We start from the raw sequence: 27,413 nt of genomic DNA on the forward strand, positions 1-27,413 counted from the left end.
CTAACTTTACAGCTTGTGCCCAGCAAAGTGGGTATTCCATCGAGATTCCAGCTCTGAGAGAGCATATGCATTTTGCTCAATTGACATTTTAGTGTGCGACATGTGATTTTAAATTACATTTATTTACAGAGGCATACTGTCACACGGACAACACTTACTAGAAGAGTGTGAAATGTGTGAAGGCTCCACAGGCAGTGGCTTTGCGCAAATCTGTGAATGAACATTCTGAAGTAAAAAAAAAATTCCATGCTTAGGTAGGGAGCAATGAAGCAACGCACACTGTTTAGGGACCCTGTCAATCTAAACACATTTCATGCATGGATCTTCTCTTCTGAAGAGCTGGTTATCAGAGTCAGGTGTGTTAACGGAGACTTGTAAAATATGCAGAGCACTGGGGTGTGAAGGCTGAGATTAAGATTCACTCTACTACAGATAAAAGATGGCCTGAGGGTGAGTAACAGCAAATTTTCATTTACCGGTGAACTATTTCTTTGTTGAGTTTCTAGACGTCAATGTTAACATCAGTTGTGGTCACTTAAGTCAATGGACATTCAGAATCACAGCTAAATTCAAAGGGGAGCCTATTGGGTCTTTATAAGGCCATTTTGAGGGATGTAAACAATATCAATGGTCCTGACGTATTTCCTGTTTTACATTTTAAGTTTCCATAGCTTCTGAGGGTCCAATAAATACCACATACTGATAAATAATGTTATAACATCAAGTTATGACTGAATCACCTTCTGCCACAAATATGAAATAATTTGACAATAAGCAGAAAATGTTCATGGGCCAATGACATCACCACATTGAAATGGTCTATATATGCAGTTTTTTGTAGTCAGCACAGGTTAGAGGGAACATCACTAATATATGTTTGTGCTTTTAGTTAATGTGTTTTTAGTTTTCACTTCACTCAAGTATACATTAAACTTGCTTTACTGGTTGATTTGCTATAAATAAAGATTATATAAATATATATATATATATATATATATATATATATATATATATATATATATATATATATATATATATATATATATATATATATATATATATATATATATATATACTGTGTGTTTGTGTGTGTGTGTGTGTGTGTGTGTGTGTGTATGTATATATATTTCCCTTTTTAAAATATTTCCCAAATAATGTTTAACAAAGCAAGGACATTTTCACAGTATATCTGATAATATTTTTTCTTCTGGAGAAAGTCTTCGGTTAGATTTAAAAAAACATTATTTTTTAACATATTAAAGACAAAACTATTAGCCCCTTTAAGCTATATATTTTTTGGTTTTCAACAGAACAAACTATCATTATACAATAACTTGCCTAATTACCCTAACCTGCCCAATTAACCTAGTTAAGCCTTTAAATGTCACTTTAAGCTGTGTAGAAGTGTCTTGAGAAATACAAATTCAAATAGTCAAATATTATTTACTGTCATCATGGCAAAGATAAAATAAATCAGTTATTTGAAATGAGTTATTAAAACTGTTAAGTTTAGAATAGTGTTGAAAAAGATGTTCTCTCCGTAAACAGAAATTGGGGAAAAAAATAAACAGGGGGCTAATAATTCAGGCGGCTAATAATTCTGACTTCAACTGTATATTAAATTTAAATTGCAATGTCACATGTTTTTAATAAATGCAAAAGAGACTTTTAAAAACATCTAAAACATCTTACATATTTTTGTATTTGAACACCGAAGTTTTAAAGTACATGCGACTTTAAAACTGTTATAGGAGTAAAAACTAAATACTGTAGGGGAAAAAATGAAAATGTAAATTTTGGTTAAATAATAACAAGCCCATCTTCCCATCTCTCCAGTAAAGAGTGTGTGTGTGCAGTTGGCCTCTGGAGGGCTGAACTGCTCCCAGTGACGGGTGTTATTCTGGGAGGCTGTTTTCTTTTCTCCATGCCTCCATTCATCACACACACACAGTGACCCAGCATCTTGGGCCAAAATTACACGCTCTAAAACCTTTCCTCAGCCCACAACACAGCACAAGTTTACAAAGAGGCGGAAACAACTAAAACATTTAATAACAAACTGAATGAGACCGATTAAAATAAATAAAACCTCAAAATGTTACAGAACTGAGGAGTTAATATTCATGGAAGTGTTTGTAAAATGGAGTAAAAGTTGTTTATGAACAGAAGTAGATATTTAATGTATGTTGAATAAGACATTTGCAAGAACAAAAATTAGAATGGGAACATGTGAGGATGTAAGTGCACTGCATTTTCATCAGCTTTCTGGTAATAAGGTTTACTGTTGACATGTGGGCACTTGAAATAATGACCTTGAATATATTTGTCCAAAATCTCATCTCATAAAATATGAAGTACTATTCTAGACAACAGCAGGCCAAAATTTGGAACACCACAGTATTCGAAGGCCACATTTCTCATTAGTGTAAAACTTCATCAAGATTCACTTGATTTTACACTTCACAAAAGTTCAAAACTCACTCACAATTCCCTCAAAGTAAATAAAGTTTTAAATCTTCAACATAAAAAGATATTTTAATAAAATCTATTATTGTACTGTATGATTTTTTACACTGTAAAACCCAACAGTTTATCAAAAGAAATGAGTGTAGTTAACTCAAAACTGACTAAAAGTTAATTCTACTCTCAGTTGAAAAGAGTTTTGAACTAAGTGTTGAAAGTAATAGGTTAATTAAATACCTTATTACTTCAACTTAAATGGAGTAAGTTCACAGTACTCATATAGATTCGTTTTTTAGTTGAAATGTTTTGCTGCAATCGGTTTCCAAAAATAGTTTGAGTTACCTTTACTTTTTTGGTTTTACAGTGTTTTTACAGGTAATTAATAACATTTTTAATTAATACACATTTATATAATCATTTCTAATCAATTATATTATATCTTGAATCAGCTCAGTGGGCATTTCTGTGAGGAGTTTGCATGTTCTCCCTGGGTTCGTGTGGGTTTCCTCCTGGTGCTCCGGTTTCCCCCACAGTCCAAAGACATGCTGCAGGTGAATTGGGTAGCCTAAAATGTCCGTAGTGTATGAGGGTGACAGGCCCAGACTACAGGCCCGCCGGAATGTGTAAAAAAAAAGTCATTTTCATATGGACAAGTCTAAAATGACTTGTTCCAAAGAGCCGACCCCGCAACCATACGGGCCAAAGAAGAAGAAGATTACAAAACCTTAGTAAATACTTTAAAAAATATTAAATACAGACTTAAATAGATTTTGTTGTACTACATAATTATTAGTTTTTAAAATGTATTTACAAAACAAAAAATTATAAAATATTTTTTAGACTCTTTAAATTTTTTGTTTTAATAATCAGCCCAATTTCTACCCACTTTTTATTTATTTTTTACCTTAGCTAAAACTAAAAAAATACATGGTCATCAACTGTCAAAAATATGGAAAACGAAACCTGCAAAAACAAAACCAATAAATAAATAAATAAATAAATAAATAAAAATACCCAAAAATATATAAATAAATTAGAAAAATAAATGCATGCATTCCTGCATAAATATAGCAATAAATAAATAAATATAAATACATAAATAATTAAAAGTGAGTGCAGGTAAATAAATTACACAAATGTTGGGGAAATAAGAAAATGCTTAACTGAAAGTTTTTGGATCCTATTTTAACATTAGTAAATTAAAAACGAGTTTTGTATTTATATCACCCCACTATTTATTTTCTTATTTTTATTTATTTGATTTATTTATGAAGGGACAATGTACAAGATGACATGTTGTGCCAGAGTTAGCTATAAAGCCAATTTACATCTGCAGTCCCTGGCTACCATGTGACAGTGGACACACAATACACAATACACACAGTTCTGTCCAAACACCTTACAAACGTTGATTTTCATGATAGGTGCCCTTTAAAATAAACTAGGTAATACAGCTGCTCTTTGAGTTAGAAACTTTAGCAGTAAAAGTTCATCTCAGGTTCTGTGAATGCATACAAGGACACAAAAGATTAAGCACATTTTAGGGTTTTTCTTGAATAGCATTGTTGCAAATGCTAAAAAAGCACCAGTATGCAACAGTACTTTTGTTTCATAATAAGCTGGATTTGAGCGGCGCATGATCTTTTGGAGTGAGTCTAAAAAAGCAATCAAAAGCAAATTAGGAAGAAGTTGCGTACAGAAACAGAATGGTAAGCAGCACTAAATACAAAAGCATTACAAACAAGCAGCGTTTTGTTTCCAGACTGTTCAACCTGAACCAATTTTCTGGCAGCATATTAACTCTGCGACTAATTGTTTGTACATTATCTACTGCACAATTTGAGGCATGCAATAAGTCTACTGAGCGATTATGGAAATGAACACAGATGCCGCTAAAAAGCCTGTCAATCATTGTTGATTTGACATTTGACCTGACGAGGCTGACGTTTCTCTAACAGATGTTCCCCAACCAGCCAACGACATGTTGCCCTCTTCAAACGCACACTTGAAGAGAGTATGAGGAGGGTGCCAAAGTTGTGATGTCAAGCACAGAAGGCTAATTGGCCACAGTGGGTTTTCATAATGGGGATTTTCTATTCAGAAGGAACATATGGTCTTTGGTAAACAATGATGTGCAACTTAACAACACTTGGCGATTTTGTTCTACAACACAAACTGCACAATAAAACGGTAATAAACGCTAATAAAAAATAAAAATTATTGATACAAAATTGGTGTTTACAGCATGGATGTGTGCGTTTAAGCAAGTGGTGAGTATCAAACATTTCATTTTACTATTTCACTATATCAATTTTGTTTGCATTTTCTTTCTCACAGATGAAAAAAGAAGGTATAAATCACAAAACTACCAGCAGAAATGTCTTATGAGTGAAGAAATTCAGTATCAGTATAACATGTAGTATCATATTTGTCATAATTTTTGATGTATCTGGCTTTTCTGCCTCATATTGTATGAAACAGGACATTTTTAAGCCCATTTTAAATTTTGTTTAATTTTGGCTTAAGCCAAGAAAAATACAATGAGGTATATATTTTTTCTGCTGATTCCCTCCAAGATTCAGAAATTAGTCAAGTTAGGTGAAGAAAAAAAATCATGGTTTGGGGTTACATTCAGTATGGGGACGTGAGAGAGCTCTGCAGAGTGGATACCAACATCAACAGCCTGAGGAATCAAGACATTTGTGCAGCCCATTACATTACAAACCACAGAAGAGGGCAAATTCTTCAGCAGGATCGCGCTCCTCATAATAATTTAGCCTCAACATCAAAGTGTCTGATAGAAAAGAAGGTCAAGGTGCTCCTGGATTAGCCAGCCCAGTCACCAGATATGAGCATTATTGAGCATGTTTTGGGTAAGATGATAGAGGAGGCATTGAAGATGAATCCAAAAACGCTTTCTTTGCCATTTCATAAGATTTATTAATAAGGTATATGAGTCATTGCAGAGATGTATGGAGTCGTACAAAATATTAATTCTTTTTCCACGACTCCATGACTTTATATTCTATACTATACATTATTTCTGTTAAGTGACAAGACTTTTGTCTAAGCAAAGTCAGACCTTACTGTCCTAATTAAATAATAAAAAAAATCAAGGCATGACTATATTTTGATTTGGTAAAATATGCGTAATCTACAGGTCTTTGCCTTTCATATAAGCCACTTCTGATACCAAATGATTAACTAGAAGTCAAGTTATTATTTGTTGTTCCTAAAACTTGAATAGACAAGACTTTTGTCAGGTAGTGTTGTATGCAATTTGTAATAATAATATAAAATTCACCGAATGCACTGTAAAAATAATAGCGATAATTAAGCGATAATTCAAGTTTAATTCATTCATTAATTCATCTTCTGCCACTTTTTCGGGGCCGGGTCACGGGGGCAGCAGTCTTAGGAGAGAACCCCAGACTTCCCTATCCCCAGACACTTCCTCCAGCTCCTCCGGGGGTATCCCGAGGCGTTCCCAGGCCAGCCGAGAGACATAGTCCCTCCAGCGTGTCCTGGGTCTTCCCCGAGGCCTCCTCCCGGTGGGACATGCCTAAAATAGCTCCCTAGGTATCCGAAACAGATGCCCAAACCACCTCAGCTGACTTCTCTCGATGTGGAGGAGCAGCGGCTCTACTCCGAGCTCCTCCCGGGTGTCAGAGCTCCTCACCCTATCCATAAGAGTGCGCCCTGCCACCCTTCGAAGAAAACTCAATTCTTCACTTGTATCCGAGATCTTGTCCTTTCGGTCATGATCCAAAGCTCATGACCATAGTCATGTAGTAACCTGGAGCTGTTAAAAGCAGCACTCCAACTTTTTAGGGAAGTACTTTGATTCATTAGAGTTAAATGGTTGAGTTTAACCATTTTTTAATCAATTTATGAATACCGTTTAGGATGCGAATTGGAATGCTGCATTTGTTTTCACATTTACTTTTAGTTCACTAAAAATAAAAATTCTGTCATAGGTTATTCACATGTATGACTTTCCAGAAAAATACTAAATACACTGGGAAGAACATTAATTTATAAACAACCATACTGAGGTGTACAGACAGTATAAAAAGAAAAACACTGAAATATTGTAAAAAATATAATAATACAATTCTTGTGTTTCACAGAAGAAATCTGTTTTGTAATGATAAAATGAAAACAAATAAAGATGTGCCTGCAGCTGGCACTCAACAACTCTCACATGGTCACCCACTGACGCTAAGCAGGGCTGTGCCCGGTCAGTACCTAGATGGGAAACCACATGGGAAAGCTACAGTACATTGCTGCTGAAAGTGGTGTTGATGAGACCAGCAGGGGGTGATCTGTGTGGGTCCTAACGCCCCAGTATATTTGTATGGACTCTATACTGCCCAGAGAGAAAAAAATGTAGAGAATTATTTAGTATTAGGTGTAAAATGCCAAACTAGCCCTTTAGGATGGAGTAGATGAACCCAACTGGGAGGATTGTGGGTAATACCATTCCTGACATGGATCAGTTGAGTGTGTTGTTTTGTTTGATTGCTTAATGTGCAGCTGAAGTGACAGGGCTGACAGGAACACCCCACGGACCCCGATTAGGACCCTTCAGGTTTGTCGACAGTCAAAACCCTCGTCACGCAGCACGAGTGCTTGTCGGACACTGAACCGATAACAACCGTAATGGGACCCCTTATGTTATTTATCCTGTCGGAGACAAATGAGCTCTGGAATGATGGGACAATTCTTTCCGTGGGGATGAACAAATCATCCCGATGCTCCTCGGTGCATGTAAACACTCAATTGAACATGTACAACAACATGAGACTTCAAAAGCAAATACAGACAACTTTTCAGTAAACTCCTAAAAGCGTAAGCAAGTCCATCTAGACTTAAGTAAGAGTTCATCTTGAATTTTTACTGACAATATAAACTAAATATTGTTGTGCTTTCTTCATAAATATGATTTTTCCATGGTCTTTTAAAAATTCTTGATTCTGGTTGGCTGAAAGGGGAGCACAGGTAATTCTAGACCAGGGGTGCCCAAAATTTTTCGTATGAAGGACCAAAAACAAAATATCATTGAGAGCCGTGTGGCGAAGGTAAATATACCAAATGATATTACATTAAAGTCAGCATGGGTAATTTTCAAATTTATTTAATAATATCTCAAAATAAACAGAAAACATTTAAATTGTATTAACTAATCAAGTATAACTTTTCAAATGATAACCAGTGTTGGAGAGTAACTAGTTACATGTAACGGCATTACATAATTTAATTACAAAATAAATGCAACAGTAATTTGTTACAGTTACTGGGAAATGTGTGTAATTAAATTACAGTTACTTGTGAAAATGTTAAAGATTACAAATGGGGTTACGTCAAAAAAAATCTTTAAAAATTTGGCATATGCTGAATAATATTAATCTGTTGCTTTGCCTGTTTTTAATATGCATGATGCCTTCTGCAAAAGCCATTTATTAAAGCAGTTTCTATTCTGATGCTTTTGATTGGTTTTTCGATTTGATTGCGGTGCACCACATCTAACAGCTACGCTAATCCTCTCTGCCACTGAAAGCATTAGGCTACTACGACCAGTCTGCAAGCTGACACCATGGCGAGTGATAAAAATGCATTTCATTGCTGAAAATTAAAAAAAAATATTCACCCTGAAATCTGAGAGGGGCACACATACACAACAATTCAGTGCAAAATTTGTTTGCCAGCCATTAAAATACTTTCGACACCTCATATGTTCATGTATGTAAGCTAGCCTTTCTTTATTTTATAAAAGCAAATGGCTATGATGTTATCATGAGTGTACAGAAATAAAAACAGACCCTTTCATTTCAAATGATATATTATGACTCAAAAAGTTATCAATTTGTAAAATTCAGGGCACCAACGGACTCCTCTGGCCAAAGCGATTTTATCACATTAACAGTATTGGGCAGTAGCATGGTGATAGCGTCGCTGCTTTATAAATCAAATAGCTTTTCAGAAGCGAAGCTATTTTATTAGTAAAGTAGCGCAAGAGCGTCCACACAAGCTACATTTACTGATCGCAGATGAATAAGTGACAGCACCGACATTCACGGAGCTGTGAGGCTGGTATCTAGTCGATGAAACTAAATCGAAACCAATTAGGCTAAAACAAGAAATTTCCTTGACAGAAAAATGACTGAGGGAGAGGAGGTTTATATGTATAGTTTACTGTAGAAAAGGCTAAAGTATACTATGGTAATTACCATTAGTTCATGATAGTTACTAATGATACTACATTATGTAGTGTTATTTATTAATAAAGAGTTGTAAATATATATACAATATAATGCTCATTCCAATTTGCTTGAAATGACGCAAAAACAACCCATTTATACTTTTTTGTGAAATACGTGTCCTAATAGTGTCCTTATAGTGTTTTTAGCAACGTGGGACATTGTATTGTTTTAAGGCCCAAGAAACGAGCAAATATACAGTATATAAATTTTGATAGGACTTTGTTCAGATCGGTTTCAGACTTTTCACATTTTTGCTGTGTTTTGTTTCTGCGGTCACGTTTTCTAATTTGTTTTCACTCAGTGCAAAGTCCATCTAAACTTGTGCACAATTTAAGTAGATTTCAAAAGGCAGTCAAAGGTAAGCTTTCTATGAACTCTGGGGCTTTATAGTAGGACTGCATGATATTGGGGAAAAAATGGCATTGCAATATTTTGTTTTTTAGTGATATGTATTTCAATATGAAATATAATTCAGCAGGTAGATTGAATATCTCTTTTTGTGAAAAATTCACCATTTTAGATTGTTTGTGGTGGTTTTATAGTGGAGTGCATGTGCACACATTGTTTTTTGTTTTTTTTATAAACATTTTTTTAGGGGTTTTCACCTTTATTGGGATAGGACAGTGGAGATTTTACAGACAGGAAAGTATGGGGAGCAGAGATAAGGATAGGCAAAAGACAAAGAGCCGGGAATCGAACTCTGGTCGCCGTGAGCACCTTGGTGCTATGTGTAGACGCACTAACCACTAGGCTAATGGGGCCGATGTGCATACATTATTAAAGTTTACTTTTAACTGGATTTTTAGGGGGAAAGCATACAAACAAAACATTTTTTATGTTTGCCTATTAGGGCAAAAGCAGGGTGTATAAAGGAATCTTAAGGTATTTTCAATACCTTTTTAAGACTTTTTAAAAGACCTTTTAAGAGCTCATCATTCTAATCAGTATCAAACTTTTAATTTAAAAAGTTGTTAATAAACCATTAGTTGCTGTCACAGCTGTTTTGACAAGTTCAGCTGTCGTGTTGGGTATTGGTGTGGCTGGTGGTGCATATAAACTGGTGATGGACGGCAGCAGCTGTAGCTGTTCTCTGTGGCCAACAGCAGCCTTGTGGCTAGCACCCTGCATGTGGGACTTTACTGCGTTTATCCCCATCGCCGCTACATTAATTTTCTTTTTACAATATGTACAGTAGGCCCTGGTTGTTTTCATTAGCAATGTTTCCATTCAACAATGCGAATTAAAAGATGTGCGAAAAAAGCAGTGTTTCAACTTAACCAATTAAACAAAACAAAATTGTCACTTCCTGATTATCTGGCGCCAAATATCAACAGTAAAAATAGAATTTGCTGCGATAAGAAAAGTCACGTGAATCTTTTCCTCATTTAATAAATGACTTGCACCTCAGAAGACAATCCGGACACAGTGAACGCATGGTGTAGTGTAAAGGCCTGAGATGCAGTGCACAAATGCTCTTGATTCTGACAGTCATTAATATAATAACACTAATACTGAGATGGTTGAGGTGTTTTAGAATCATCAAAGCAACATTGTAGATGTTTTACAATGTGCTCAGCCTGCTGGTTTGTCCATTCACAAACATTTTTATCATCACAAAAATCCCATGACTTTTTTAATACTGGAATTTGTTCGGTAAAAGTGTTTCCATAGTAGTTTATGCATATGTTTTCTAATCGAATAAAAAGTTTATCCTACTCTGTTAAGCACATTTGTTTTTTATGGGCATTTGAAAACGTATGCCCATCGTAGTGTTTCCATCGACCGTTTTTTTTTAAAATAGGTGGATGGAAATGAATCTAGTGACAGGTTTTAGCCACTATTTAAGCTTATCTCTCTCCAACCAGGAGTACGCAAACTTACATTTTCCCATTTTGCCATCTGTTTCGCTCTATGGTTTCACTACATGTGGAGAGCTTCAAATCACCTTCCTGAGTTTGTCGCAAATTTCGTGACCTCACCCGGATGGAGGAGCTTGGCAGCACGCACCCCAGCACGAACCAATTGTGTGGACTGAGCACGGCGTTGTTAATGTTATTATGAAAATAAATATAATTATGCTTTATTAGAGTCAAACACTGGACAATGCTTAAAATTTAAGACCTCGTAAAAACGACATTAAGACTTTAACACATTTTAAGGGCCTTCATTTTCTCATAATTGATTAATCAACTTTTAATACTTTTTAAGAGCCTGCAGACAACCTGTAATGGCAGTTGGACACTAATACATAAAAAATGTAATGTAAAATGACACTTGGCAGTCTTCATTTTTTTTATTTTGCCAGAATCCTTTAAACTTACTTGATATGTTTAAAAAAAAAAAAAACTCAAAACAAACGCAATTAATGAACTTTAAATCCACAATAGTTAAACTTTACCATTAATCTACAAGCTCCTGATCAACAGTAAGCCATAACTGGCATTGCAGATCCTATTGCAATATCGATGCTGAAGTGATATATTGTGCAGCAATACGTTAAAGCCATTTTTTCATTTTTTGTTATTTTATAAACATATTGGTCATGCTATTTTGATGGTCCATTTGTTGGAGGAGCAGTATCAACATATATTAAGCAGGCAGTCTGCTAATACTTAAATGGACCATCAAAATAAAGAGTTATATAAAACTGTTTAGACTGTCCCTTCAAACAAAATAAGAAAACAGCCTGAACGTGCTACAGCAAGAACCTTAAGTTCTCAGTATCCAAAGGTCTGGAGTTAAAGCACTGGAGCGTTTCTTGGAGCTGGTGACCCTGACATCTATTAGTTCATGTAATGGGTTTATCTGTTAAGAGGCTCAATGTTACGCAGAAGTGCAGCAAATCTCCACTAAGAGGAAGAGATCCATGTTAGAATGAAAGTGGCTGACAGACATGATCCCAGCATGAACTCTCTCTCTCTAATATTGAGCTTGGTGTCTTTAAATAGTCAAATCAATAGGAATGCGGGGTAGGGTTTATTTGAATAGGGTGAGATCACACGTGTCTGCTTTCTGTGAACGTAACTTCATCGCGGTTTTATTTCATATATATAAAATATATATATATATATATATATATATATATATATATATATATTATATATATATATATATATATATATATATATAATATATATATATATATATATATTATATATATATATATATATATATATATATATATATATATATATATATATATATATATATATTAGGGATGTAACGGTATTGTAAATACCGTCATACCGCAATATTAAATTTTTTCGATATTACCGAAGTCGCATGACTCGGTAAAACTATAGGTCTTCTGAGAAAATTTGCTCAGGCGAATGAAGCGAACGGGAGGTAGCTGAAACTTCATTTCCCATCAGCCCCGGCGTGGCCATAATCCTTTGCGGTCTGTTGTCGCTACAGATCCAGTAATGCGGAAATGGAGTGTGCTGCTAGTAGCGGAGATGAAAAAAAGATGGAAATGATCGAACCTAAAACGGGTGTTGTCGCCGCGCGCGTGCTGAATAGCGGTGCTGTCGCGCGCGTTCTGATCAGCTGTGTTGTGGCGCGCGTATTGTAAAGCGCCGAGGGGGGGTTGAGCGCGCATACTCAAGAGAGGTGTTATCGCGCGCCTACTGAAGGGCTGGACTGGACGGAGGTTGTGTCGCGTCGCGGGGGCACTTTTGATCGTTTTGGAAGGGCATTTTCTATCCAAGACTAAAAAGGGCATGTACACTGCACAGGTTGAGCCCTATGTGTGCACGTGCCTGCAAGTTGGGGAATACGACTAATAACAGTCATGGGGACTGCAGAAACACAGCACACTGTTCAGATTGATGCAGAAATTGACTTGTACCGCAAAGAGATCTCTCTCACTCATGGTTTGTCCTCTCAAGTGGGGGAAAGACAATGCACAACGTTACCCCACTGCTGTCAACATGGGCCAAGTCATATCTCTCTTGTCCCAGAAACCTCAGTCCCAAATGAGAGGGGTTTTTTCTGTTGCAGGGGACATTGTAAATACCCAGAGATACCAGCTTTTACCAGATTATAGTTATATGATAATTTTCCTTTAAACCCATCTCTATCTAAGTGAGTGATTAAATGTTAAATGTGATGAGTTTTTAACAATACTAAATTGAAACTTTATTTTTTTTACATGGTTTAATAATTTTTTGTTATTAAAATTGAAGTTCCTGTTTCAAAGCTAACAGATAGATGGCTAATTTGTATGTCATTGACACTTTTGGCACTTTTTTGGAGTATTTTCAAAAAAATTTTTTTTCCTGTAAATGATTCAATAAATACCGTACCGTGACATTCATACCGAGGTATTACCGTACCGTGAAATTCTGATACCGTTACATCCCTAATATATATATATATATATATATATATATATATATATATATATATATATATATGGGGCATGGCTGCAGTAAGTCAAAGCCCACCTCCTCCATGTTAATGAATGAGACTTGAGCCCAAATAAAAAATGATTTACACTTGCAAATAAAATTTCCCAAAAGATGGATTTGGTCAATAAAGGCACTGGTTACCATGCTGACATAGGTTCAGATCTTTGTTCAGTGATTCAGTGATTGACAGTTGTGATTGACAGTTTCTCTAAACAGACCGTCGGAGCTTCAGAAGGAGATTGTAGTGTTTTTATTCCATTTCTGTGTTATTTTACCACAATAAAATGAGTTCAGCAGTAAACTATACATTCTGATCTACAGGATCTGGTGAAAAACTGTTTATTCTGTAAGGTCAGGGCTTTATCGGGCTTAATTAGTTTGCTGATACACGCCTAGCCATGACGGGACAATACTGGTGATCACTACCTGGCAGTAATTCTTTTTATTGGTCTTAAATAATAATTAGGAAGACAAAACTAATGTTAGCCCATGCTGCCCGTCTCCACATTGATCTCCTGTAACATTGAGCATGCTATTAAGTTAATCTACTGACTTTGCTGTTATAAAATATGAATGTTCTACAAACCAAATCTTATAGAACAAATATAGCTGTAAATGTTATATATTATTTCTATACATCATTTATCATTGGCTTTTCATTTGAAAACTCCTAATAAACATTAAAATGAATGTAAAGTCCTCTTTGCCAATTATTAAGACATGGAATAAACCAAATTAAAACGGAGGCAAAAAAAATGATAAACAATAAATAAGTGATGTTCAGTAGCTGGTAGACATTATTTAAGTATTAATACTAAGTTTATTGTACAGATTGCTAAGGATTATTTTATATAGCGCAGGGATGACACGTGTAAATATCCTGTAGATATTTAGAATTCTTGCTGTATTTATCTTTTAAACGCACGATTGTTCCCGCATGGCAAATCGTTATCTATGGTGTGTAGGCTATATTTTGGGTCTTGTTGATTGCCAAGCAAAAATAAAAACCTTTTTAAATATGTGTTGTTCATAAAATATTGTTCTTATTTTACAAGTGTCATTTCTATCACTGTGAAAATAACAAATACCAACATCCGGTTATAAGAATTGTTTTTTGTGTGCTCTTTAGTCTATCTCAGGCTAGAGTGTATGAAAGACCATTTATTTTGCAGTCCAACATATATTGTTTTTATTAAATTGTAACAGCTGACATAACACCGTTTTTTTTTTTTTATAAATCGTGCATTATGTGTTTTTAAATGTAGTTGCTTATATTTATATTAGCAAGCCTTTGTTATAGTGCAGATGGGCAGTCAAATGAGAAGTTTGGGGGGCATGGTTGATTTGACATACAAGCGTTTGGTTAGAAGCTCAATTCCGTGGCTATGCCTCTGGCTCCATCATGCAGTCCTTCTGCGCATGCCCAGGCTCCAATTTCAGCAATCTTTTGTGACAGTTTGCGCCTGCCACGAGGCATTTAGAGTTTGATTTAGAGATCTGTGCGGGACTAAATTTTGAATCCCGCTCCTGCCAGGTTTTAGCCCAGAACCCGACCGCTACCGCTTATATTCAGCGTTTGTTCTTCTGCTGCCCACCCTGTCCCATTTTCTACCCGCCACGCCCGTTCCCACTAACGAGCAGGGGGAGAACAAAACCAAAAACCACCCAGCTATAAAGAGTCCAGACAGCCTATAACAAGAGGTCTGTATACACACACACACACACACACACACACACACACACACACACACACACACACACACACACACACACACACACACACACACACACACACACACACAAAAACACACAAACACAAACACACAGCAACAAACAAGTTAAATGCAGCATCACACACATACATACGAGTGCTCGCTTGCTCAGGAGTCGGGAACAATATTGTTAGACCGCCCGCTCCCATCCAAAATTAAACCAGTTACCCAGAGCTCATGCACTTTATTCTGAATTTTAATCCTGCGAGGTTCGAACTAGGAGGTTTAAATTTAAAACAAATATGATAGTATTGGGGTTTTTTATACTACGAGTATACATTTTTACCGGTTTTTAATAATCTTTAAAATATCTTTTAATAAAAAAAGGAACTCATAAAGGTTCTGGGCCACTTGAGGAAGACTAAATAGTTGTTTTTAATTTTTAAATATAAACTTTTCAGTTTTGGATGAACTATACCTTTAAATAAAATCAGGGCCGGCCCATGGCATGGACTGTAAGGGCAAATGCTAAGGGGGCTGTACATCCAGGGTGGCACCAGAAATGAGCGCGGTTAAGTTGGTTTTGTTTTCCATATTCCTGACACATTCAGTTATAGACGGCAATAAATCAAAAACTTCTTACCCTAAAAAGATCTAAAGTGTTTCCAACAAAAAGACAAAGCTGGATATTTCACAGCTTTTTTTTTTTTTTTCCCGCTCGACATTACAACCATGCTCTGTTTAAGCCCCCGCAATATGCATTCAGCCAGGAGAGCTCGCGCTGAGTGGAGCTCTCAGTAAGGGACCGTCGAAAAAGTGCTTATTTTTTTTCTGTTTTTTTCAACGTCCTGCATGTTTTATTTTAAACACAAGTAGTTTTCTCTTAAATGAGCACAAACAGTTACTAAAGTAGTCGAATGCTTCACTATAGATCTGTGCATTCTTACATTAACACCTCTGTTATCAAACCAAACACAATGAGAGATTCATTTGCTGCTCTTCACTAAATAAGTAAAGTAACTTTAATCAATATGCAAATACAAATAATTTCTGTATAGGCCATTGATTTTGATAGGCTAAACCTCTTATTTTATAGTCAATATTTTTTTTTATGTTTGCTATGTATTATATCATTTGAAGCTATTTGTTGTCCCATATTTTTTTTACATCTCAACTTATACAGACTGCTAATCAAAATGCTAATTCAAATGTGTAGATATTAAATCTATTCAGCAATAATGTTAATCGCATTGGCATATTTATCTGATGTAGTCGATTAAAAAGCTATTTAGTTTCTTATGACTGTACACTAACAGTGGAATTTACTGCAATGTGACGGGGCGCCACCTAAAATCTTGCCTAGGGTGCCAAAATGGTTAGGGCCAGGCCTGAACACAATGATCAATTCAAAAAAAGATGTTTGTAGCAGCAACTATAATGCAAAAACTTGGTCCCACTTTTTATTAAGTGGCCTTAAGTAATATGTACTTGACTAAAATAATTATTTACAATGTACTTAATGAGTAAATACATGTTTTCACATTGTACTTATTCTTGATTAAATACCTGCATATAATTATATCTGCAGTAATTTCTGTAATTACATTTATAGCTACGAATGGTACCTAGCACCCGGGCTCATCGCCACCTGGTGGCCTTAGGTTGACAAAGAACAGTGGGCAATAATAATTTAAGCTGATATATACAGTTAAATTCAGAATTATTTAGCCCCCCTTTACATTTTTTGTTTAACAGAGCAAGGAAATGTTCACAGTATGTCTGATAATATTTTTTCTTCTGGAGAAAATCTTATTTGTTTTATTTCGACAAGAAAAAAAGCTGTTTTTAAGTTATTATGAACCATTTTAAGGTCAAATAGCTTACAGAACAAACCATCATTATACAGTAACTTGCCCAATTACCATAATTTGCCTAGTTTACCTGATTAACCGAGTTAACCCTTTAAACATCACTTTAAGCTGTATAAAAGTGTCTTGAAAAATATTTAGTAAAATATTATTTACTGTCATCATGGCTAAGATAAAATAAATCAAGTTATTATCTTGATTAGGGGATGGGGGGCAACAGCTTGCTTTTCCATAGCAAAACTGAGGTTTGTCAGGCCACCACTGACACACCCTTCGATGAAAACTTTAGATTTTCACAAAATATCATTGGGAGAGTTTTTCAACTACACCTCCCTAATTTGGTTCTGAGATGATAAAATGTGTAGAAGTTTGTTATACTGTAAAACATGTCATGTCCTCTTGCCAGCAGGTGGCGCTATAACTGTATTTGGACATTGGCATGTAAACCTGTTCTGATCAGGACTCTTGGATACGTGTGGATTTTAAGGCAGATCAGACAATGCATGCCTGAGTTATAACAACTTCCTGTTTTGTGGCGAAACATCAAAGTTTGTGAGGGCGTCACGGACACGCCCTTCAACGAGAACTCTAGATCTTTTGAGTTTTCACTCCAAGAGACTTTTTTGTAGGTTCTGGCATGTTTGATGTGTGTGCCAATTTTCGTTCGTTTATGTGAAACATAGCTCAAAGGGCACTCCGTTAAATGTGCATAGGTGATGCTGTAGAGCCATTTTGCCACACCCACACCCCACAAACGTACATTTTTTCATAAGAAGAAGAAGAAGAAGAAGAAGAAGAAGAAAATTCTAATAGGGCCTACTGCAGGTGCTTAGTCCTTAATTACAATGTTGACCATCCCTTACACATTAACCCACCCATAAACCTACCACAACCACCATACTTGTCCCTAAACTGGCCCTTATCCCACCACAAGGCCACCACAAGTGTTCTGCAATGCATTACGAAAACATTAGGTACATTGTATTTATATTTTGATTCAAGTACAAAATAGTCAAGGCCACTTGATATAAAGTGGGACAAAAAAAAAATCTCAAACCAAGCATAAAGTATATGGTGACAATGAGTACCTACAGCCATTCAGATCTAATCTCCACAGTCAAATAGAATGATTCAAGCCCACGGTAAATGGTTTTATTAAATATCAGACAGATAAACATGTCCTTTTAAAAGTGGATAGGAGAAATAATCGCCAGCAAAACACTACCTTGACCTGAAAAATAATAAAACCTTAGCAAAAACGTCTATACAAGCATTAAACAAGCTCTTGAGTTTATTTATTTATATTTTACTGTCTGCCTTGCTTTTTTATTTGCTACTAGGTCACAGAAAATGTCCTTCCAATCTCCTTTGCATCAGGCAGATAAATATATTTCTGTCTGAAGTGCGTTCCTCAAACAGAATAAAGTCAGAGAGAAAGGAAAGTGTTTGCAGACAGCAGGTTTAGACCTCCCGCAATGCTCACGTCTCGGTGGATGAGGAAAAGGAAATGGATTTTTATACCTTTGAAATGTTGCTGGACCTGCTTGCTGAATGACCAAGCGGCTTCTCATTCTGTGGAAGAGAGAAAAGAGAAAAGTCTGAGTACAACATAACATTTACAGTGATTCCCATGAAACTTAAAGTACATGTTTCCTCAAACTGACCGCTGAAGTGTTTTTAATAACTGACTCTATACGGATGAAATATCTACACAGAAATAGCATAACACAATTATTGTGATTCAAGGACACGGCTGTGTTAATTAATGGCCTTATATTTTCTCAGCCGGTTAATTCCACACTTAAGCACTGAGAAGAGATGTCTTTTTTCCTGCTGTATATTATTTATATTAATGTAAAAGAGCTGTTATATTAATGCAGCTTTTTTTCTTTGACAAACTCATTCGTTTACTGCTTTGCCTGCTATGAATGTAAATCAAATTAAAGCACTTTTGAATTGAAGACAGACTGATTAAACGATTGATATTTCACCAGTACAGGACACTTGTCCGATTAACAAATTATAATGTAGTTTCTAAACAGGTTTGTTAATGGATAGTAAGTTATTTGTTTTTCAAAGTAAGTTATGCATAGGTAAATCAATTCATTTTACATATTCTTGCTGTTCTTGAGATGTACTACTTTTAAATCCCCTTTTATTCTTTTTATATAGCAGAATGGCATGTTAAATTGATTTTATTAAAGTACACATATCAGGAACCATTTAAAAATGTACCCACTACGGAAAAAAATTCAAAGCAATACTTATGTCTTTTACAAATCAATGATGTCCATTCATTTGTTTATTTTCAGATACGTTTCATATTTTCTTGTTTCATGGTGTCAGGTAAAAATAGAACTTAAAAATAGAGATTCTTGTTCTACTTTAATTTAATCTAAACTGGAATCTGCATAATATAAGACACAAAGAAAGGCTGAATTGTCAGCAGCCCAATATTTCAATGTCACAAGATATTTCAGAAATGCGACTGTCTGATTTGCTCAAATATCAGGGTTTTTTTATTAGTAAAAAAAATATATTACTTCTACTTTTTGCTGTCAATGTCAAAAATTGTTGCCTAATACCTGTTCTAGGATACAAAACAGCATTTATATGAAATATTTTGCAAAAATTTAACTTTACTTTCATGTTTTGATGAATTTTAACCTTTGCACAAGAGTTTTAAATACTCCAGGTGACCCACTGTGTAAAATCCATTGTGTTCTAAAGTTCCCATGGGGACGCGTCAAGTTTATCTCGTGACCCACCAGCCCCAATGATCAATGTATATATCGTATTTTGTTTCTTTTTGCCCTTTTCTGTAAATATTGACAAGTGTTCTAATAATTTCTTGAAATTTCTGATACTGCGACTCTCAATTATGTGATCGAATATATATTTTGTCTTTTAAACAGCATAATAATAGTCATATTATTTGTTATACAACTAGTACCAGGTGCCACCATGTTCATTCTAGATGGGATGCAGCTGAGGATACTCAGTACATTTTTGTGGCAGTGTACACCCATAAAAAATATTTTCACATTACCATTAAGGTTGGGTTTAGTGTTGAGGTACAAGTAGGCACTAATAAAATACAATTAATGTGCAATTTAATAATTAATATAAATACTTTTTATTAACTTCTAAATGCAGCTGTATCCTTTCTAGCAATGACCCCAGGAAAGATTCGAGCTGCTGAATTTATGTTTATTCGTAATTTTCTTTCGAAATACATAAAGAAAAATTCTAGTCTCTGAAGACATCTTCATGTATTTTAAAAACCTCAAAATGGTATATTTTGTTTGTAGTTATGTGTATTTGAATATCTCAAACCTTAAGCTGTGCACCTCTTTGTGTATCTTAGCGCACGCCGTCAGATTTGAGTTTTAGCAGTTGATGACGTGTGCTCTGAATGTTCTAATCACACCGGTGTGATCATATGTTTCAGGCACCAGCCAAGGAGTGATTGTACATGTGAAAGGGTTAAGCATTCTTGTTGCTGATTAAGGACTTTACAAATTCTTCAAGAGGCATTTATGACCCTTTCAGGAGGAAAAGATGATTTATTATTTGTTATATGACAGGTAATGGGTGCCAACATGTTTAGTCTGTGCTGCAGGGGGAGGGTATGGTCTAGATGGGATACAGCTGAGGAAACTCACGTCAATTCTTGTGACAGTGTACAACATTAAATAATATTTTCACATTACCGTGAGGATTGGGATTATTGATGAGATAGGGGTAGACACTAATAAAGAATAATTAATACGTAATTAAATAAATAACATAAATACTTCTTGTTAACTTCCATCCGCAGCTGTATTCCTTCTAGCAACGATCGCATGAAGGTTTCAAGCCTTTAAAATGGTATCTTTTGTTTGTAGTTATGTGTATTTGAATATCTCAAAACTTAAGCTGTGCACCTCTTTCTGTACCTCAGCGCACGCCATCAGATTAGAATTTTGGCAGTTGATGACATGTGCTCTGAATGTTCCAATCACACCGGTGTGATTGTATGTTTCAGGCACCAGCCAAGGTGTGATCGTAAGCGTGAAAGAGTTAAGTAATCTTGTTGCTGATTAATTACTATACAATTTCTTTAAAGAGGCACATATGATCATTTAAGAGGGAAAAGATGATTTAAATAAAAAAGCTTTCCCTTAAAGGATCTTTAAAAACTCTAAACCTTGAAATTTTCTTAGATTTTTTTTTCTTCTTTTATAACCAAATATGACTCAGTTGTGGACTTGAAAGCTTCATTCACCTAACTAATGTAAATGCCTACAGCCTTGCATAAAAAACCCAACAGCGCAACATTCAGAATAACAACAAAAAAAGAGAACCATCATACACTAGTCTAGCATTTCCAGTCCTGTGTGAATTATAAGGCAGAAATTGTACTAATATCAGTGCATGGCACAGCAAAGCTGTGCAACAAAGAGCCCTTTGGCACAATGTGGCATGATTAGCGAGTGGGTGAGAGTGTGAGAGCTCATTGTTTTCTCTCTGAACTCATGTGCGGCAGCAGAAGGACATACTCTTCATCTTTAATCGTTCCTGTGCTTTTTTACTCCTGTCTCTGTTACTATGGAAATGCCGCGGAGGAGATCTGGTGCCAAATCCCTGCCGGTTACTGCCGTTCTGTTATTGACGAGAGTTTCAGCCACGCTACAAATAACAACAGTTCATCCAAAGTCATCTTTTGTTTCACATGAAGGGATGATGCTCATTTTCACACAAAGTCCATAGGTCAAAATGATTCAAATCACAGGATTAGCTGGTGCTGTAGAATAAAGGTATTTACTAAAATCTACTGTATTTGTTGCAATCCTTGTTTGGAGTTTTTCCCTAATTACTAAAACTTGTTAGGGAAAACTAAAATAAAGTAAATACATAATTCTAAATAGTTGATAAGTAGATTCCAAATTACAAATATTGAAACTGCAAATCATGCTAATAGCTAATCATGCTTTTTAGTAGATATACTAGTTTTTATTAGTTTCTACATTGTGAAATTGCTTAGTTTTAGTTTAGTTTTTATTAGTTTTAGTTTTTTTTACATTAAAATATTTATTAGGTGCAAAATACAAAATCATCTGAACATTGTATAATAACTCAACCAACAATATATTTTTAAAACCTGTATTCAGAGGACACAAACACTAGCATCTACCTATCCTCAAATTCAAATACAACAGCCCACAAGATAGCAGGTCTAAGTACTGTTCAATATGTTTGCAAGGATCTTTTGTGACAATCCTCCCCTGTTAGGGCTTAACATACCAAAAATAAGTAGTCAGCAATTATAATGTCAGTCAGTTAAATCACCATGATCTGAAAAGTTTCTTAAAAGTAACGTTTTGCAACCCAACTGAAGCATGATTCACTTATTTAATTACCATTACCACTTTCTGTTGTGAAAAAAATGTACATTTCACCAGATCCTCTTATTTAAGCCCTTGGTTTACCTGCACTGCAGTAGTTCAAGTTTAGTTCAGTCACAACAGGCTGTCATGTACTGTTTGTGTTCAGTTCACTGAATCACACGTGCATTATTAGGAGTTCACTCGTTCTCAAATCCGATCTCAGTGTACTGTTCTATTAACCGAATAACTCAGGAAATTGGTTTATTTCGAGTCAGAGTCAGAGGTGCTCTAAGGTGCTGTTCGGCTCAAACACCTGGCGTAAAACTGGCATGGCGAAGTAAATAGATTTACTTTTAAAAGGATTATGTATTAAATGCATTTACGAATAGGAAAACGAAGGATGTTTTCGCTTTAATTTTAGTTAGTTTCAGTTAGTTTTGTAATTACACAATAGTTTCAGTTAGTTCTAGTTTTTTTTTTAGTTCAGTTAAATGTAAATACTTTTTCAATTCTAGTTTTCGTTTTTCCGTTTGTTTGCTTTAACTATAATAACCTTGGTTGAAAGAAACTCCCAGAAAGAACTCGAAAAAGTAACAAAAATATTTTCATTCATCAGGTACCGATGAAAATATACTATAGTCATTTATAGCAAATATTTAATCAAATAAAAAAGCTTTTTTAACCATACTGATACATGCAATAGAGATAATATGGCTGCGCTATCAGCCAAAACATGGCTAGAACTGGTTTATATGTATAGGCGATATGTACTGCATTGCCAAAAATTATTGAGGTCATGTCCATGTGTTGTGCGATAAGTTAATATATTGATTATTGTAATAGGCCTAGTTATTTATATTTTAGAATATGCTTTAAGCTATGGCCAATATTGTCAAAATAAAATAATAAAAAACAGGAAGAAAAACAGCTAGATAATTATGTACAGCAAAAACAAAATGTCAAATATAAATACAGCAGTAGACTCAAAAGGCTAACAATACTATGGTATAATTGCCTTAACAGTGAACCATTTATGTTATATGAGAAAACAAGTAGAAGTCAGGTCAAAGTTCTCCAGAGAGACAGAAAGTTAACTGTAAAATGTTATCTCTCTCTCTCAGCAGACTCAACTGTGTTAGTCTCTTATCTCTCTGTGTGACACATCAGGGCTGGCAAAGCTCACACTAGACAACCTGGTCTTGCCTAAATTATATCACTCTTAAAACACCCTCCGCATTACTCACTACAGTAATCAGTAACATGATTTGCTACAGTAATAGGTATTGTCTTATTTACAAGCACAACAGGTCATCTAAAATGTCCTCTTATCAAAAACGGATTTAAACATGTCTATGAGAAATTTAATGGGTAGATGATTTGATGTTTTAATCACAGATTGAATAAATCAATTAAATCTAAAGAAAATAAAACCACTCTCTTCAAACTGTGAAAAAACTGCTGGACGTGAAGCTGATTTTAAAAGCAGAACTTGACGTTGGTGAAGGTTGAGAAGTAACAATGTTGGTGCCGTTGACGTCAAACCTCAGGAAGTGCATTCTAACATGAACATATTTGATTTGAGAGCTTTCAACGAATAACACCCATTACAGTCAGTGTTACACAACATTTGGCTTCAGAAAAAAACACCCACAAATGTAATGGACCACTTTTATGATGCTTTTATAATGCTTTTTGTGTTAGCTTGACGTCTAGCAGTACCATTCAACGCAGAAAACCTGCTGTAGGCAACACGTATTATATATACACTGTATAAAATGTTGGTTTGCACAAAATCAATTTGTGCTGAGACAACATGAAGGAATTAATTTAACTTATTAGTTTTTACAAATTTTAACAAGATTGAACATAAAACAAATAAGTTGTGCCCCCAAAAAAGTCAAGAATTGTGTTGTTTCAACTCATTTATTAATAAATAAGTAGCTTAAAAACAGCAAACGTCATTGTTTTGAGTGTACACTGTAAAAAAAAAAACAAAAAAAACTATTGGCTTTCAGACAATTGATTTGTGTTGGGACAACATGAAGAAATCAAGTTAACTTATTAGTTTCTGCAAATTTTAAGTTGATTGAACGTAAAACTATTTTGTTGTGCCCCCCCAAAAAGTAAAGAATTGAATTTTCACCTATTTATTGATAAATAAGTAGCTTAAACAAACAACACACGTCATTGTTTTGAGTAGACACTGTATAAAATGTTTGGTTCCACTAAATCAATTTGGGTTGGGATGACATCAAGTGCTCAAGTTAACCTTATTTATTAATAAATAAGTAGCTTGAACAAACAGCAAATGTCATTGTTGGGTTCCACACAATCAATTTGTGTAGGGACAACATAAAGGAATTAAGGTAAATATCAGTTTTAATAATTTTTAAGTGAATTGAACAAAACAATTTAGTTGGCCCAAAGAAGTCAAGAATGATGTTGTTTCACCTCAATTATTAATAAATAAGTAACTTGATCAAACAGCAAACATCATTGTTTTGAGTGTACACTCTAAAATATTGGGTTCCATCAAATCAATTTGTCTTGGGACAACATGAGGGGATCAATCTTAATAGTTTTTACAAATTAAGTAGATTGAACATAAAACAATTAAGTTGTGCTAAAAAAAGAAAAGAATTGTGTTTTCTTATTTAATATTTTATATATATATTTAATAATAATATTTATTTATTAATAAGTAGCTTGAACAAATAGCAAATGTCATTGTTATGCGTGTACACTAAAATTTGCTATTCCTCACAATTGAGACAACATAAAAGTTAAATTATTAGTTTTAGCAAATTTGTAAGTAGCTTAAATATAAAACAATTAAAATGTCTCAAACATACACTTAAAAATTGTGTTGTTTCAGTTCATTTTAAATAAGCAGTTTTTGAGTGTAGTGGAGATAATCAAAATATGTCACTGCTTAGGCCTATTTGAAGTAGGGCTGAACAATATTTTTATTTAAGCATCAAAATCACAATGTGCGTATCCGCAATACATGACAGGATTTAAAAGATTTATTAAACAATAAAAAAGATATTATTATTATTATATTTAAATCATTTTTATAATGTTTACGATGTTATTTTAATTCAATTTCTGTACCTGAATACTGCAAGACTGTCCAAAAAACATGAAGCATTGTTTATTTGACTTCTATTTTTGCTCTGTATAATAATTTATGCAAATGCCCTGGTGACTAGATAAAAACAGATTTGATCATCCCAATCTATACTTAACTTAATTGGTTTATGTTCCATCCTCTTAAATTTGTAAAACTTTAACTTAATTGATTTGTGTTGGGATAACATGAAGTAATCACGTGGTACCCAGCATTATTTTTTACAGTATGTGGTACACTGAATATTTGCAGATATCTGTATTATTCTGTTATTATTAAGTCAGTGACAACACAGTTTGCCTTGCATGAAGGATTTGCATTTGTGAAAAGGCTAGAAATAAGAAACGGCAAGTCATTATCAGCTTTTCAGAGCCCACTGGAGAGAAACGAGAGCCCTCCAAACACACCCAAGAAGAAGCACATTCTCCAGCTGCTCTGAACACTTCCACAAACAGATATACAAGGCAGGGTCTCTACATGCACTAATATTTGATTACAAATCAGACTTGATAAATATTTTTTTCTAAATAACAAAAAAAATGTCATTAATAAATAAATTAGAGGCCATAAACACGTTTGATGTCATAGAACACATTTTTACCTACAATTTTTCCCAATCTGTTGGTTAAAAAAAAAAGCACACAAAAAACACTGTTTGCACGATTAGATTAATATCATCGCATCCAAATACTTTCTAAATAATATTATAAATTAATAAAATTATACACTGTTGTTTATTGTTTTTAGAAAATATCAAATTTTTTTTCAGATGGGCCTTTGTAAAATTAAAAGTTCAAAATAGCTTAAAACGGTTTAATTCATTTAAATTATACTGTATATTCCTAAATCATTATAGCTTTTGTTTGTTTTATATTGGTTTATTGAATTTTATTATTATATTTGATATTGGCGACGTAGTGGGGCATTAGGTAGTGCTGTTGCCTCACAGCAAGAAGGTCGCTGGGTCACTGGTTCGAACCTCAGCTCAGATGGCGTTTCTGTGAGGAGTTTGCATGTTCTCCCTGTGTTCACGTGGGTTTCCTCCTTCCTCCCCCACAATCCAAAGACATGTGGTACAGGTGAATTGGGTAGGCTAAATTGTCTGTAGTGTATGAGTGTGTGTGTGTGTGTGTGTGTGTGTGTGTGTGTGTGTGTGTGTGTGTGTTTCCCGGAGATGGGTTGCAGCTGGAAGGGCATAAAAAAGGGTGTAAAGAATGTGCTGGATAAGTTGGCGGTTCATTCCGCTGTGGTGACCCCGAATTAATAAAGGGACTAAAGCCTGATTTATACTTCTGCGTCTGGTGACCGGCGTAACCCACGGCGCAGGCAACGCGCGTGGCTGTGCATTTATACTTCTGTGCGCTGTCTCTGTCGGTCTGCATTAACACTTCCGAAACGCTAGTTGGCAGTGAGGTTTAAATGTTCCTCTGTGTCGAGTTTCTTCGCTACTTTTTTGCATTTCCTGAACACTTCCGGGATGTACAAGTGGCTCAAACTCGCTCATTTTGAGGCAGGAACCGGCAGACGTGCAACAACTTTAACTATGAGGTAAACACAAAACAAAACTTTCCATCCGGAGCTCCTTCACGGGACTCCACACTTGTAAACAATCACTCGCGCGGCTCTCGGTCCCGCCCAGACTCGTCAGCGCTACCAAGCCGACCAATCACAGAGCTTACGCTACGCGTCGTTGCGACGTGTAGTTACATTTTTTGAGAGGTGCACGTCAGTGACGGCGATGGCCACGGCGAAGGGCTATGCGTCAGCGCCATAGCATATGCCGGTGTTTGACGCAGAAGTATAAATCAGGCTTAAGCCGACAAGAAAATGAATGAATGATTCTTCGATATTTGTATGTCTTTAAATGATTTTACCATAGCTTAGGCTACTTTATCTAGATCTATGAAATTGTGTTGAGCCCTCTAAAGTGGACATGCAATTTGTAAAGTTTTATATCTTTCTGTTGTATTCATATTTGAATACAAATATGTATTAATTATCTACAAAACAAAGAAAGAAAGAAACTCAGCCGTCCAAGGCATCGATGTAGCTGAATCAAGCGTGGCCACATCTGTAGGCTATTTCTGTCCGTTTGCACGCCATCCCTTTGTGCCCCCGGGGCATGCATAGTCACAAACTGCGATCATACCTAAAAAACAAGTTCTTACTCTTTTATAGCGGCAGCAGTACAAGGCACGG

The 27,413-nt window shown here is 35.2% G+C and overlaps 2 protein-coding genes across 51 annotated transcripts in view; both read right to left on the reverse strand.

The window, feature by feature from the left end:
- The window catches only part of vdac2 (voltage-dependent anion channel 2), a 732,443-nt gene that overhangs the window by 90,412 nt on the left and 614,618 nt on the right, over positions 1-27,413 (reverse strand). The gene's annotated exons all lie outside the window — the stretch shown is intronic.
- The window catches only part of marchf8 (membrane-associated ring finger (C3HC4) 8), a 259,188-nt gene that overhangs the window by 52,134 nt on the left and 179,641 nt on the right, over positions 1-27,413 (reverse strand). For all 50 annotated transcript variants that reach the window (XR_015505343.1, XR_015505341.1, XR_015505340.1 and 47 more), the window contains 1 exon segment: positions 18,237-18,287. Coding sequence is in view for 26 of the 50 variants with exons in the window: in NM_001161435.2 (NP_001154907.1) it covers positions 18,237-18,287 (51 nt within the window). In the remaining 24 variants the exon portion in view is untranslated.

The sequence above is a fragment of the Danio rerio genome, chromosome 13 (assembly GCF_052040795.2).
Source record: "Danio rerio strain M-AB ecotype USA chromosome 13, GRCz13ab, whole genome shotgun sequence".
NCBI lineage: Eukaryota > Metazoa > Chordata > Actinopteri > Cypriniformes > Danionidae > Danio > Danio rerio.